The 15541-nt window shown below is 37.7% G+C and overlaps 1 protein-coding gene across 2 annotated transcripts in view; it reads right to left on the bottom strand.

The window, feature by feature from the left end:
• The window catches only part of LOC107721317 (signal-induced proliferation-associated 1-like protein 1), an 83299-nt gene that overhangs the window by 26910 nt on the left and 40848 nt on the right, over positions 1–15541 (bottom strand). For both annotated transcript variants that reach the window (XM_016529260.1, XM_016529261.1), the window contains exons 2-4: positions 2531–4232; positions 1315–1445; positions 377–565 (exon numbers count right to left, since the gene is read on the bottom strand). In XM_016529260.1, the coding sequence (XP_016384746.1) occupies positions 377–565; positions 1315–1445; positions 2531–4013 (1803 nt within the window). In that variant the 5' untranslated portion in view covers positions 4014–4232. The remainder of the gene's footprint in view (positions 1–376; positions 566–1314; positions 1446–2530; positions 4233–15541) is intronic.

The following is a 15541-nucleotide window of genomic DNA, read 5'->3' as shown; positions in this document are numbered from 1 at the left end:
TACCACTTAGAATAATCAAAGTCTTTTAAAAATTAAACGATCTATTGAAAATTAGTTAAAAAAAATGAATAAATACATTTATTCATTACAACAAAAAATGTTTTGCATTGCATTTACACATTTTAATTTGTATTTTTTATAAAATAAATACTATAGACAGACAGACAGACAGACGGATAGATAGGTGTGTGTGTGTGTTCACCACAATAAATCATTCAAATAATTTAATCACCAATGTTCTGTGGGGATGATTCTTCACTTTTACAATTATAATAAAAAGCTTTTGAAAAAGATTACATGATTGACACCCCAAACTATCATACATGCATAATAGCATATAATTTGTCAGTTGTAAGGGAATGTAAGATCATAATACCCCCTGTTCATCCAGTTTCATCAGCTGCTCTGTGACCTTGGGTGTGTTGAGGGCAAGACGGAGGCAGTGGGCATTGAGCTCAGGTACAAGGTACTCCAACACCTCCTTTAGAGGCAGGCCTCGAGCCAAGCCATGCTTGGAGGTGGAGGGCACAGCATCCTCCAAAATGGAGCCCCGTAAGGTTGTTAACTATAGACAGAAGGTTAGAGATATGGCAGAGAGATGTCTTTGTATTATTGTTTTAAATATGTGTAGGCATACATAAACAATTATCTGTATAACATTTGAAAATGACAGGTGTGACTCGAAGGGTGGGTGTTAAATACTGTTATAAGATTTTCTGAGAAAATTAGTACTTAGTACTCCAGAATCCAACATACTATTGTCTTTTAGTACCTGCTCATTATGATTCAGAGATCTCAAACACCTGAAAAGGTGTCGTAATGAGTGGGACAAAAGTTTTATACTAAGCTAAACGACATCTGCCCACCTGCCTGTCTCAAAATAGCAGTGGAAAGATTGCCATGTTGGGCTGAGCGTCACCTTAGTCACAAAGCTATTAAGGCCCATCAGAATGCATGTGAATCATAAGCAGTTTCTATAAATCATGCCAAAGGCTGAGGTCACATTTAAGAGCCTTTTGTGTTATAATTAGAGAGATCCATCCATTTAAAGCTGCTGTCAAAAGCGGTGTGATTGAGAAGCAGTACGGTGACGAGCCAGTCAGAGCACAGTGTGATCTGTGCCGAGCACTAGCAGAGAGAACTTGCCTCTAAGCATGTTATATAAGATAGCAGTGGGCGTCAGACCTGGATCTCTCTCTCCGCTAACTGCTTAGAATTAACTCTTTCTGTGCAGGCACGAGGAAGCACGTTGCATTCAGACACTACAACAACTATATATGCCAATGGAATTGGGCGGTGTGAATGAGTGCTCACCCCACTGGTTCTGAAGATGATTCTGTAGTTGTATTGCTGGCCGTGCTCTTTGTGATCCTCAAGTTTTTCCCGACGAATACTGACCGCTACCGGTCCCAGGGTCTCATCGACACCTAAGTAGTTCCAGTGCTCTGAGGATTTTAATCATTTTTCAATTAATGATTTATTAACTTGATTAAAAACAGCAGCAATTTAGACAAGTGCCATAAATGATTAAGTACAGATCTTATTATAAACAAGTTAAACACATTTTTAAATGCAACATTGCATTTTTGTAAAGAATTAACAAATTGTTTTTCTTTTTTCTATTGCCAAGTGGGATAAATCAATAATATGTATATAAATATTTGTCAAGATATTTTTGTCAAATATAACTTTTTGTCAAGATATAACTTTTTCATTTGAAAAGTTATTAAATAATTATTTTTCTGCAACATTTAACTACATAGGCATATATAAACATTAAATAAATATTAACTACATCTACGTTTTAAATGTGCTTACAAATTTTTACTTGAAAAGTGATTTATTTACATCTTATTTTTGACTTAAAGGGATAGATCACCCAAAAATGACAATTCTGTCATTAATTACTCACACTCATGTCGTTCCAAACCCGTAAGACGTTTGTTCATCTTCAGAACACAAATTAAGATATTTTTGATGAAAACTAAGAGCTTTCTGACCCTGCATAGACAGCAACGCAACTACCACATTCAAGGCCCAGAAAGCTAGTAAAGACATCCTTAAAATAGTCCATGTGACATCAGTGGTTCAACCTTAATTTTATGAAGCTACGAGAATCCTCTTTTTCGTCATGGTACTGTCGTGAACAAGCGTTGAAGTCTGACACGGAAGAGAAGAAATTGTTGATTAAAGTTGTTATTTTTGCTTTCTTTGTGCACAAAAAGTATTCTCGTAGCTTCCTAAAATTACGGTTGAACCACCAATGTTACATGGACTATTTTTTTCTTTTTTTTTCCCCGAAGATGAACGAAGGTCTTATGAGTTTGGAATGACATGAGGGTGAGTAATTAACGACAGAATTTTCATTTTTGGGTAAACTATCCCTTTAATCAATTGATCATTGATTCCTTTTTATGTGGAGTGGCACTCCTAGTCCTCCATACACAACCCTAATTTGCATGAATATCTCCATTGAAAAAATATTACCAGTACATCAAGTGTACCATTAATGCAAAATGTTAACACTCACCTCTCAAATAGAAGTTCTTCCTGTAATAATAAGCACCGAAGTCCACGTGTTCTACTATGTTGCTCTTTCCACGATCATGATGGAGACTCTTGCTATCCTTGGGGGCTTCAAGAACAGCCACCCCTGCATTGCTAAAATGTGTGTTGGGAGCTCTTTCAGGGGATCCTTCTTCATCTCTGGAAGAGCTAGAGGCACCACTGCCGATACTGCCCTGTTTGGAAGGGCTGATGTTCCTCTCTCCTTCACCGCCAATTTCGTTCCGGAAACATGGGCAGCTGAGGACCAAATCGTTGCTCTTGTCGTCACCTGAGTCTAGAGAAGGCCCGTCCTTGATGTTGAGCTCTTCCTGGCTGCCACAAGGGGAGCCATAAGCCCCGCTTTGGGTGGACGAGAGAGAAGACGTGGTGGAGGCCGAGGCTGCGGCTGCAGCAGAGGCACCAGTGGTGGTGTTCTTCCGCTTCACAGCGCTTTGCCGACTCTGCACGGCCTCGTTCAGGTCAAAAAGAATACTCTGGACATCAAAGTGCGCGAAACCTTTCTGGCAGACCCATGGTTTAGGAGGAGGACCCACGTCATCAGACTTTCCGTCTTCCGCGTCGGAACCCGCACGTGACGAATCACCTTCGGCTTTGACGCTACGTAGCTTGCGGAATATGGACTCTCCACCCGTCTCTGACTTTGAACGCCTCTTCATGTGTTTTTCTCTTTCTTTCAGGCGACTGGCAGGACTGCCACGTGGAGGACCAAGAGGTCCGTCGGGCAAGTCGAGGGCAGTTTGTTTATGAGCTACTGTCAGCAATTCGCTTAACTTTTCAGGGGCAGGGCTGCGCTGGTCCGGAGCGTCGGTCTGATAGCCTTTGAGCATGTCGAAGAAGCTTTCGCCAGACACACCGTGCTTGTCAATGGATGATGTACTGCCATACTCTCGATGCATGGGCGTCCATCCTGAGAAAGACCAGCCCTCGCTACCATCGCCGTCTAGTTCACTTATGGTGATGTCGCTGTTGCTCCGCTGCCGTATACGCCGCATACCCTTCCGGGGCGACCCGAGGTACCCATCGGGTGAGAGGAAGCGATTGTCTTTGCCTTTGCTCTGCATCTTGTTCTTCAGAGTGTTGTGAATGTTCCGCAACATGGATGAGTCCTGAGGGCTGATCAGGTGACCGAGCTTGCTTGACAAGTTGCTCTGGGCACTTCCTGTGGTGGTGGAAGGGGAATCCGTCTCCACTGTGATGTGCCACACCCCACCTCCATTTCCACCCCCTCCTCCACTGCCGCCATCTTTTCTGGGGGGCCAGTCAGCGACCCGTGCTCGGACGCCCATTTTGGGAACCCCGGGCGTGCCAGTCAAGTGCGTGCTTTCACTGCGAGGGGGTGGCGCGCCTCCATTGGGCAAGCGCAGACGGCGAGTATAAAACTCATCTGTGGCGGGAACAGAGCCGCCCACAGAGCGTTCGGTCTGTGAACGCTTTAGACTGGTCATGGTACGGCTAAGTGGCAGAGCTCAGCACTGCAGCATGCCCGCAGTGTAGCTGAAATAACGAAGCTTGGGGAACATGAGCAGCCACTCAGCTGGAGAGGCCAGAGAATGGAGGACAGATAATTGCACGATGAATGTGAACTTTAAAGTGAACCTGAATCAGGCATGTGTGCTGGACCATTAGGTGATCTGACCTTCCTTCTCTCATCCCTTTATGCAGAACTGAAACAGAGAAAAATGAGAACAGTATAAGAATACGGTAATCATAGCTGATATCTTGATGGTCAAAATGGAGAAATAAATAGAGAGGTAAATAGAAGGGCCATGGAGGGGACAAAGCACTTTAAGATGGCAACAACAACAACCACACAGCATCACAGAAATTAAAACAGAATGGCAATACCCACCCACCATAACACTTAAGTGTTTTCTCATGAGAAGTGAGTGGCATGTTTTATGTCAACAAATACCAAGAAAAAAAACATATTGCTTCCTTTGATTATCTAGGTAAGACAATTTTCCATGAAATTCATTCAACTCTAAGGAAAGAAAACTGGTCAAATAATATTTCTTTATTATACAGTTCCAGCCATAGTTCAGGGTGGCAGGCCTTTAACTGCAACATTGTTCATATACTTGGCTGTGCCAAAGGGCAGATTACACCACATGAATAAATCAATGCCACCACCACCGTGGAGAGGCAAAACACTGCACAACTATAGACACAAACCAAACCGACTGACTAGATATCAGCATGATGGTTTTGAGTATGATGCAACTGTGCAATAAGCAGAGATGATCAGAAGCAATTCAACAACTTCAAGTCGAACATATTATCTGCCACTTGCCTGAAAGCACAATCCTGCTAACATCAGTAGGGTTGGGTATCGTTTGAATTTGATCGATTCCGGTTCCGATTCTGCTTATCGATTCTGATTCTTATCGATTACTAATTCCGATTCCAATAAGATAAAAAAATCCATTAAACAAATTTTAAGTCAAATATTTAGATGTCAAACATTTATTCTATTTTATGTCAATGGTTTTATCAAAAAAATACCACAGAAAAAAACAACTAGACTAATATAAATTTCAAACATTAAAATTGTTAAAGACAAGTAAACAAATTAATTAGCAATAGCATAAATAAAACCGAACAAATGTCAGGTAAAGAAATTGAAATCAAAAGTTTAAAAACACTGTATAGTTTTCTTTTCATAAAATATTGATTAATCCGCATTAAATTTACTAACGATATTCAGTCAGTTAATGATTTCCTTTTGTTCTTTGATTAACATTAATGATAGGCAGCACGTTTATTAGACGGCTGTCTCTTTAACACCGAACACACACAGATCTAAAAATACTGTTACCCATGCGTTTTCTTTCTCATCTGTTTACATTCACTTAAGACAAAAAAACGGCTGTGTTTATGATGATATACTGAGGTATTTTGTGCATACTGGTCGATAAATGTGAAAGAGAAGTCAGTTCTGGCCCGGAACAACATTTGTGGAAATGCACGGAACAGTTCGAAATCGGACACAGGTCGGGAACCTGCATCGGGACCACTGTTCTCGGTGCTCGCGCTTCAGATGTGTGCACTGCACGCAAACAGTGTGCATGTTCTTTCCCTTCCTGCACTTAAATAGTTTAAAATCACATTAAAATGCGAACGCGGGAATCGTTAAGCGGAATTGAAATGCACATGTCTTACCGAATACCCGATTATTGGAAATTTGGAACCGGTTCTAAAATGGAACCAGTTCTCGATACCCAACCCTAAACATCAGATTAAATTACTGCAGGGAATTGCAGTAATATTGATCAAATGAGCTCCTATTGGTTGATATTGGATATTTAAATGTAGGCACTCGTTTGTCTCTATTTTTAGATTTTAGGATAATCATTACAGTTGACATTAAATGAAAATGTAATTCTGTTTTCTAAAATTACAATCAACCGAAAGCTTGTATTCATTTTTGAAGTAAGTCCCTTTCCTAAATTTTTTTGATAACCAGTTACACTCAGGTATGTCACATCACAACAAGAAAAGATCTGTCGCTACTTCAGTTTGTGTGCGACTTCCAAGAGTACCTGCCAAAAATAAACATCCCATCTGTATTATAGAGAAATATATAACTATTACTATTTATTTAAAAATAAATGTTCACAAATTTTATACTAACATTATAATGCAAGGTTTTTAATTCTAAAAACATGAGTTTTTAATTCACTTAACATGTAATATTGAAAAATTATTGCATTTGCTTTAACTAAAAATTTTTTAAACTGCCATAACCTGAAAATAATTACAGGCTTATTGGTACTGAGCATTTTAATAATGTCTCTCAACTCATTACGTTGGAGGAGGAAAAAGTATATTAACCTGGAAAACCCTTGACACACTTACAAACTGCTTTAACCTTGTAAGATTACCAATGACTAAACCTAAAATGAGACCTGGGTTCATGGTCACACAGGTGAAATATGAATACAGCAGGTGGCTCTACATGAGTATAAGGCCTCATCATTGCTTAAATTATAATGTACTACAGATGAACATTGTTCCCATATGACAGGAGAAGCTCTGAAATGTCAGTTTCCTTGGTATCCTGGCAACCATCTGCCGAGTGTTGTGGTGCAGAGCAGCGGTGCTGCTGGGTTAACCTTAATGAGAGAGCTGAAGCCCAATGACTACACACACCTACATAATCTGCCACACGCACCACAGGAGAACAACCCTGGGAGAAGAGCAATGCTTCACGAGGATGTAGACATTGCGTAAAAGATTCAGAGTATGAATGTACAGAGCTAAAAATATCAGATGAAAAAAAACAAATGACCTAATATTCTGTGTTTGATGACAGCATGTAGCACAAGAGCAAGAGTAAGCATTATTACTTCAGCAAAATAAAGAAATCTATTCCCAAATAGGGCGGTTGAATGAAACAATAGACATCCAGCTGAATCACTGGACATTTTGAGTTTATGAATCACATTTGTAGTGCTAGACTCTATGTATGCGCTGATGAAAACATGAGATAATCTTCCTGCCGGTGAGTCCTGACCTCCCGATGGCTGGAAGGGGTGTGTGGAGCGCCGGGTGTGGCGGCACACTAACCTCAACACACACTGGCACACACTGTAGATGAGGTCATGGGTATTTCCATTCTTTGAGAGAGTGCTTTTCCTCTCCCGTCTGCTCACACTCAGAAATCTTGCTGTAATAAATTTCGGAGGTTGCAGCACAGGTGCTTCTGCAAGGCCGAGAGGAACTCTGTGGCTTAGTCATACACAGCTGCCAAATTATAGCCCAAAGTATGACAGATGGGGGCAGCGCGGGCTGACAGATCCCATGTAACCAGCTAATGAGACAGATACCAGTGACGAGCTTGACGAGGGAAACCGTGAGCAGGGCAGAGATGACTAACATAGCAATGAGAACTTTAACTCTGAGAACAAATCTCTTGCAAAACGTGACCTTATAGCACAAGACTTTATAGAAAGAAAGACACAGTAATAGAAAACAGCGTAGCTTTTAGATATAACATAATAACAATTTTCCCTTACACAATAACGTTCAGAGATTCTGGGGTTGGCAAAGATTTTTGAATGGCTTTGAAAGAAGTCTCCCATTCATTTAAAAACAAACACAGTAAAACTGTAATATTGTGAAACATTCTAATATCTAATTATTTACAACAATAATTTATTCCTGTGAATAAATTTTCAGCAGCCATTACTACAGTCTTCAGTGTCATGTGATCCTTCAGAAATCACTCTAATTTAGAAATCATGTCGCTTTGGAGCTCAAGTAACATTTTTTTTTAGTATTTTTTGATGAATAGAATGTTCAGCATTATGTAATAATGTAGTCTTTACATTTATGTAGTCTTTTAAGTATTTACTGTGTGTTTAATTTTAATGCAGCTTTGCTGAACATAAGTACTGTAATAAAAAATAAAAATAAAAAAAAGAGTAAATTTTTTATAAAGTTTCATCTTAAATTTTTTAAATATGCACAGCTCCTACTCTTAGTAACCATTTAATATCGTTTATGTCACATTTCCAGTTCACCTAGTCATTATCTACCCGTAACCTGAAGCACCCTTAAGGGAATCCTATCAATCCAAGCCTAAACTAACATCCCAGCTTTAACTACTACACTAATTAATTTGCACTTGACAAGCTAAATCAGATGTGTTCACTTAAGCTGGAAACAGGAGAAAAACATTATGTTGGGGTGAAAACAGCTGTTCAAATGAGACCTGCAATAACCAAGTGTATGGTTGGACTGAATGAATGAATAATGAATAAAATAATGAATGAACATTGAATTAAATTCCTGAAAGAATCTGGTTCAGTCTGCACTAAAATACACACAGAGGTACAAACCTTTATACAAAAAGAGAGCTGAAAAAAGAAAAAGACTGACATTAAAAAAAGAGCAGTGTGGAAACAAAATTCACCCTCTCTGTGACCCCTAGAATTAAGCTGCCTGTTTTTCCCCGCTTTGCCTTTAAGAAATGCTTGTTTCACAAGTAAAATGAGCAACAGCGGTTTTCTCCACAAAGACACAGGTTTTGAGACTCAACTCCAATATAGTTTTAACGCCCACCTACTGCAATAACATCCACTTTGCAAAGCCTGCATTACCATGACAGATTCAGAAAGCAGTTGATGCTGAAATTAGGGGCACAAACATTTAGCCAGATGAAATGTACAGAGATCATCTGACTTTCTTTTCATTACATTACTGTGATTGGGCAGATCAAGTTTCTCATAAACAAGTTGGCATCGCCAATGTGTAAATGTTAATGATCATGTGGCGATGCATTCATCAACATTACAAAGTTGAGGAATATTTTGAGGAAGGTTGATTTTAATAAATGCTCTTTTTGGGTTGGGAAGGAGGCTGAGTGCTCACGTTTTCACAGTACTAGAGCCCGACCGATATATCGTATTGCTGATATTATCGGCCGATATGAGCCTGTCGCCAATATATCGGTATCGGCGATTATACCGCCGATATTCAATTCAATTCAAGTTTATTTGTATAGCGCTTTTCACGACACAAATCGTTGCAAAGCAACTTTACAGCAAATTAAGTTTCTACAATATTTAGTGGTAGCTTATCAGTGGTGACTGTCAGTTAATGTACATATGGCAGAAATATACGGAAAAATCAATTAAAGATGCAATCAAACAGACGATGAACACTATTAACAGCAATTATTATATGATGCAATCAAACTTATAGCAAAATGTGGTAGTTCTGTAAGCTGTTTCAGGGTTGGCATCATCTGAGGTATGAACAGTTTGTTTTACAGAACATATAACACAGATTAAATGGTTCTGAATGGTGTAATTACTTAGTTTGTCCAGCAGAGTGTGCTCCATTGTTTGCTACTGGCGACCCAGGTCACTGTAGTGTAGAGATGCGCGGATGAGCTCAAACTTCACCCGAGTCCGCTGCTTCAAATTATCCGCCCACCACCCACCTGCACTTATATTTGATTGTCCCATTACAATGATTCTAATTCTTAGTTTTGCATGATGATATGATGAATGGATGGTTAATTTTTAACAGCAGATTCAGTGACGTTAGAGACTAGAGCTGATCTGCGCCTCACGACACGCGTCTGCGGCGCATTAAAGCCTGTGTTACGGCCACTGGAGCTGAGCGCGGCCACTCAGTCAATGCTGGTGTTTATACTGGCCGCGCCGTGGCCCAGAACTCATGCTTATCACATCGGTCACATCACATCGCGCCGCTCGCGTCCGGTGTAGAATAAGAACCCATTATAATCAGTGATGTTGTCTACACTGGATGCAGTAAACTGATGCCTCGTTCTAATGCAGAAAACATGGATGGAATCGCGGAATTCAGTCATAAAAACAGAATTTACTGTATAACGCGGAATTTTATGGAATTTGTCTTATTTTTGATGAATAAATAAAAAACAGTTAAGTACATGTATATATAGTGTGTCTGTGATTATTATACTACAAAAAGACTTATTTAAATACGAATCCTTATGTTCTGCATGTTCACTGGATTACCAGAAAATACACAACACAGAGTTTGTGAAAACAAATATTATTAATTATTATTATTTATTCATTTTAGATGTTTACATTTGGAAAATCTGTGCTTCCTGCATAAACCTGCCCCTATTGTTTGGCAGTAGCTTGCTTGCCCTACACAGTTACCTTGTTTAATTTCTTAATTCAAGTTGTATATATTTTGTTCTATTCGTGTTAAGTTATTTATAATAAGTGAAGTGAAGTTTACGGTTAAGTGCATTCACAGAAGCTGGAGTGTTCCACCAAAATAAAAGTTTAACTGAAGTTTCTGCCAAAATAAAAGCTCAAGGGTTTATCTCTTGCAAGCATGGCCTAAAATTAACAGACACGCACAGAGAAAATACTGTACAGGTACAGCAAGCTCAATGAATGTATTTCTGAAGGGAACTGACTTCACAAAAGTTTCTATGGCATTTTTTCCCCTCTTATCATTGCTGATCCATAACCACCACCTGCTGTCAGAGAGTGAATTTGCGTTCTCGTTCAGCCTGTCTGTTTTTGTTTCATGCAGGTTTTATCTTTGTATCTTTGTTTGTGTCGTGATTAAAATGCAGTGGTTGGTTCTAATTTCAAATAGCTTTTTTTAATTAAATATGTTTAGTTGTTGTAGTAGTAGCAACTGCCCGTTTTTTGCAAAAACAGTTTAATGGGAAAGAAAAATATTTATGGCCACCAGCCACTGGCAGATGTGAAAGTTAGTTTTAGGCCCTGCTTGCAAGTGTAGAAATGAGGACAAAAGTATTGCAATTTCCCTACAGTAGAGTAAGGTAAAATAATATACCTGAAAAAAAAAATCATTTTCATTTATTTCACAGTGTAACTGTTTTACAATATATGGCTATAACTGTCATATGAATAATAATATACAATTATTATTATTATTATTGTTTTATTCTAATTTGCTTGGCTTCCAAATTCACCAGTGAGACTGAGACACTATATCACAACTAAAAAGAGGGTTGAGTCTCCTTTAAATTTCAAGAACAAGTACATTCACCAGCTTTTTTCTTTTACTTTGCAAACTGAACCTGTGTTGGAGCTCTTAAGTATTCTATATACAGTACCAGTCAAAAGTTTGGACACACGAATGGGAAGTGTCCAAACTTTTGACTATACTGTACTATAATATAGCCTACACATAAAGAATATCGGCCGATATATCGGTATCGTTCCTCCCAAAAGATTGAGGAACTGGTTCCTCTTTAGATGACCTCTTCAAAAAAATTGCATAAAAATATGCAAGATTTATTCATAAAGCAAAAGAGTTAAGAGTTAAGTCCCAAAAATGTGACGGCTCTAAGTCGTAAAAAAAAATGGCAGGATTTCCAACCACAAGGAAGGAATAAAGAACGTCTGGAGGCTTGGAGGAAACGTGGTACTGGGCTGAACTCACTTGAAATCTTTCTGCAAAACCAAGGAAGAAACACAATAGTGTTGAACACACAAGAACAATTCATATAATTACAGCCTTTCAGACAAAAGGACAACCGCTTTTAGGCAAACAACTTCCTCCACACAAGCTCAACAAAACTGCAGAGAAGTAGATATTTCCAAGACGACTTTTTGGACCTTTGAAAAGAGCACATTCCTTATTCATTCATTCAAGACCTAGCACAAAACCAGCACAACTGTAGGGCTCTATAAATCCTGCAATGCTGAAAACATGAACGGCATCACAGAATCCAGTCATAAAAATGGAATTTACTGTGTAAAGCAGAATGTCACAAGATATGGCAAAAACCTGGATGACTAAATCACAATATTAAAGTCTGCCTGCTCTGCATGTCTCTGTGTGAATGAGGATTCATTTTATTACCACCATTTTGTTAATAAATTTTTATTACTTCATAAAACTCAGAATCCAGAAAGAGTAAACCAGACATTTCTGGGGTAAAAAAACCAACAACAAAAAAACAAATTATATATACACATATATATATATATATATATGATTTTTTTTCTTTTTTTTTTACCCCATATATATATAAATCCGGAATAAATAAATAAATAAATCTGGAATGAATGAATAAATACATAAATTAATCTGGAATAAATAATTAAATCTGGAATGAATGAATTAAATCTGGAATGAATGAATTAAATCTGGAATGAATGAATGAATGAATGAAAAAGTTAAAAAATTCTTAAACTGTTAAAGTTTGAAGAATTCTATTGTTTAGAAATTATTACAATTTTATTAAACCACTCAAACAGAATCTAGAAAATGTAAAACTAAAAACAGGATTTGGGGAAAAAAAAAAAAGATTTTATAGGCCCTACAACTGGCTTTGTCATGTCCTCTCTTCCACAGCCACTGTCTTCCCAACTGTAAAAAAAGGCATTTTCTCTCACCCTGTCACACGCACCTCATCTTCGCTAGGCTGGCTGATGACATGACCCATTTTTGAGTCACACCTTCAGGCCACGGAACGACAACACCTGTTGTGTGAGGTGTGACAGGTTTGTGCTGCCTGGTGGTTGATGATAAAACCCCTCATTTTTCACCCATCAACCATGGAAAACACTAAAGAGGAACCACTTGGCTGACTGAGGTTGATGTGGTCTCCCACGCACCCACCACATTTTCCTTGCCTTCCTATTTATTTTTTCTCACACTCTCCCTCCTCCCAGTCTGTCTGTCCATCTCTTTTTCTCAATACATTTTTGTTTCTCAACTCAGGAAAGACATGAATGAGAGCATGATTCTCACTTGCTCTACTGGGCCAATGATACATTGTTACTACATCTAAATCATCCATCACAAAAAAAAAAGTGGGAAAAAAAATAAATTGTTATGGAGTTACATGGCTGTAATATTTCAGAGATCCCATGTATTAAGACAGGAAAGAATGAAATTCAAAAAAATCTTGGATAATTTTTAAAATACCAATATCAACCCAATTAAATACTGAGCATAACTAAAAACATGGATATTCACTACAGAAACTAATGACCAATAATTATTATTTAATTATTTTTTATTTTTTTTATAATATAATTTTATAATTTATAATTTTTTTTAATTAAAACTTTTCCAGGCTTGGAAATCAGATTTTCTTTAAATATGAGTAATTAATAAAATAATTAAATCAAACAATTAAATACTACTACTACTACAACTACAACAACTACAACAACTACTACTACATATTTTTTTTATTATTATTATTTATTTATACACATATACATACATTTACATTTATAGCTACTATTCTGAGTGGGCCAGCAGGAAAAAAATCCTTATTGCTGAGCCCTGTGGTGTAGAAAAGCAGCTTTAAAATAAATTATATCAGTATGATATAATTATGCAAACAAATTTGCCGTTTCTGCCCATGCACTGAACTGGAAAACTAGCAAACTAAACAAGCAAACAAAAGAGAATGTTACTTACGCACATTAATTATGTTAATGTGTTGGTGCAATATGCTAACCCTGAAAAAAATACGTTTCATCAAATTTTTGAACAAGCAGCATAAAACTTTCATTTAAATGCAGCAATTAATCAGAGATGAGCAGCATTCATTTCCAAACGCACCACGGTGAGTCTGGACTAGGGCTGTGCAATTAATGGAAAAACAGTTTCGATTTCTATTTTGGCCTCCAACGATTATGAAAATACAATAATCGAGATAAAATGATTATTGCGCCCCATTCCACCCCCTTTTCAAGCGCTGTGCTTTCGTTCCTCCATAAAAGCCCAATTTCATGTGCAAATTAGTAAAATCATGTAACGTGACTTTTGGAAAATGGGATGTGCTTGATTTATAGAAGTATATTTATTCATGTTTTTAAAAGCGTGAAAGAGAACTTGCGCTGCTATTCAGGAAGATATATATGTGCTCAGAGACGGAACAGAACACGGACATGTAAAGTCATCTTTTAGCTCAAGGTGCACGCCTAAACGGTCAAATACACGCAAAAATGTGTCAAAATGTGGCGCGTAGTGATTATTCATGTATACCTTCGTCGGTCATGTAATAAATAAACGTAAAGAGTTGAGAATGAATATACGAGTGTAACGGTAAATTGGATCCGTACGGCTCTTAAAGTGACAGTGGACTATTTTCCTGCTGCGACTGTGCTTAATATTAATCAAACAACAAAAGACAAATTCAAAATCACACACTGCTCTTGAGTGAAGGACTTTTGTAGCTTTAATAAAAAACAAAAAATGTTGAATTCTTACAGTGAAGACTATGCGGTTTTATTTTATATTTACATATAAATTTCTGTATTAGGCTGTAAACTGCTTGAGACTTGCATAAAAAACATTAAAGCACAGTCTGTTTCATTTGTATCTTTTTATTCTATTGTATTTGTCCTTTGCTTTTTTATTACTGACAGTTTAGTTATTTTCAATAATTTTGAGGACTTTTTGTTTGTTTGTTTGAAATTCCGCTGGTCTCTACAATGTAGATGTCATAGCAACCTTATTTACAGGAAATATATATATGATATGTATCACTTTCACATCTTTAAATAAATTACTCGTATAAAGCTTTGGTCATATGACCCCCTCATAATAGTGTTAAATAACCGTGATTACAATATTGACCAAAATAATCGTGATTATGATTTTTGCCATAATCGAGCAACCCTAGTCTGGACTAATGTGATGCAAGCATCAGAGATTAAAAAAGCCAGCAGATTTCCTCTCCTCTGTCTGCGTGATTGAGCCATCAGTGCATGTATCATCAGCCGGCAGAGACAGGAAGAATGAAAAGCAGAGCTCGCTGCTAATCTTTTTTAACAGCTGTGATCATACGTACAAACACACGTTGCTACTTCATTGGTGATTCAGCCGTACACATGACAAGCTCACACTCCGCTGGGGAACTTGGGTAAAAATCAATACCACCCAGTGATGGAGTTTACCTCTGCGGTATGTGTGAGAAAGCCTGAGTTATGTGCAAGCTCCAGGAACTGATAAAACCAAAGAGAAAATCAATTGAAAATGGCCTGAAATTGTTCATGAAAGATTTATTTATCTATTATTCCCCAAATAATATCACCATATTCCAAAGCCTTTCTTAGTTGCCCATTCAATGGACTTTCATCAACCGAAGCTCCACTATAGATTTGACTCATTATTAATAAACCTAGTGTGATGGAGGTTTGTTCTTGGGTCCAATCACATATTTCTTGCTCACTGAGAGAGATGAGACCAATAAAATGGCCCATCTAATAGGCTCTTTCTATAAAAAGATCCGTGAAATCTGACAAAACTTGTGTCAAAATACATGGTAGATAGACTAGCCAAAAAGAGAGAAAGAGGAAAAAAAGGTTCTTTCTCTCTCGCACACATAACTGACAAGTATTCAATCTAACACACAGTATGCAGTATGACATTAAATAGGAAAGGTGTTATATCCGCTCACATCAGGAAATTCACTGACATTTCCTAAAGACACATTTACAGCACACTTTTTTTTTTTTTTTTT

Source organism: Sinocyclocheilus rhinocerous, unplaced genomic scaffold, assembly GCF_001515625.1.
Source record: "Sinocyclocheilus rhinocerous isolate Xijiao unplaced genomic scaffold, SAMN03320098_v1.1 scaffold271, whole genome shotgun sequence".
NCBI lineage: Eukaryota > Metazoa > Chordata > Actinopteri > Cypriniformes > Cyprinidae > Sinocyclocheilus > Sinocyclocheilus rhinocerous.
This window is presented reverse-complemented; position numbering and strand designations above follow the sequence as displayed.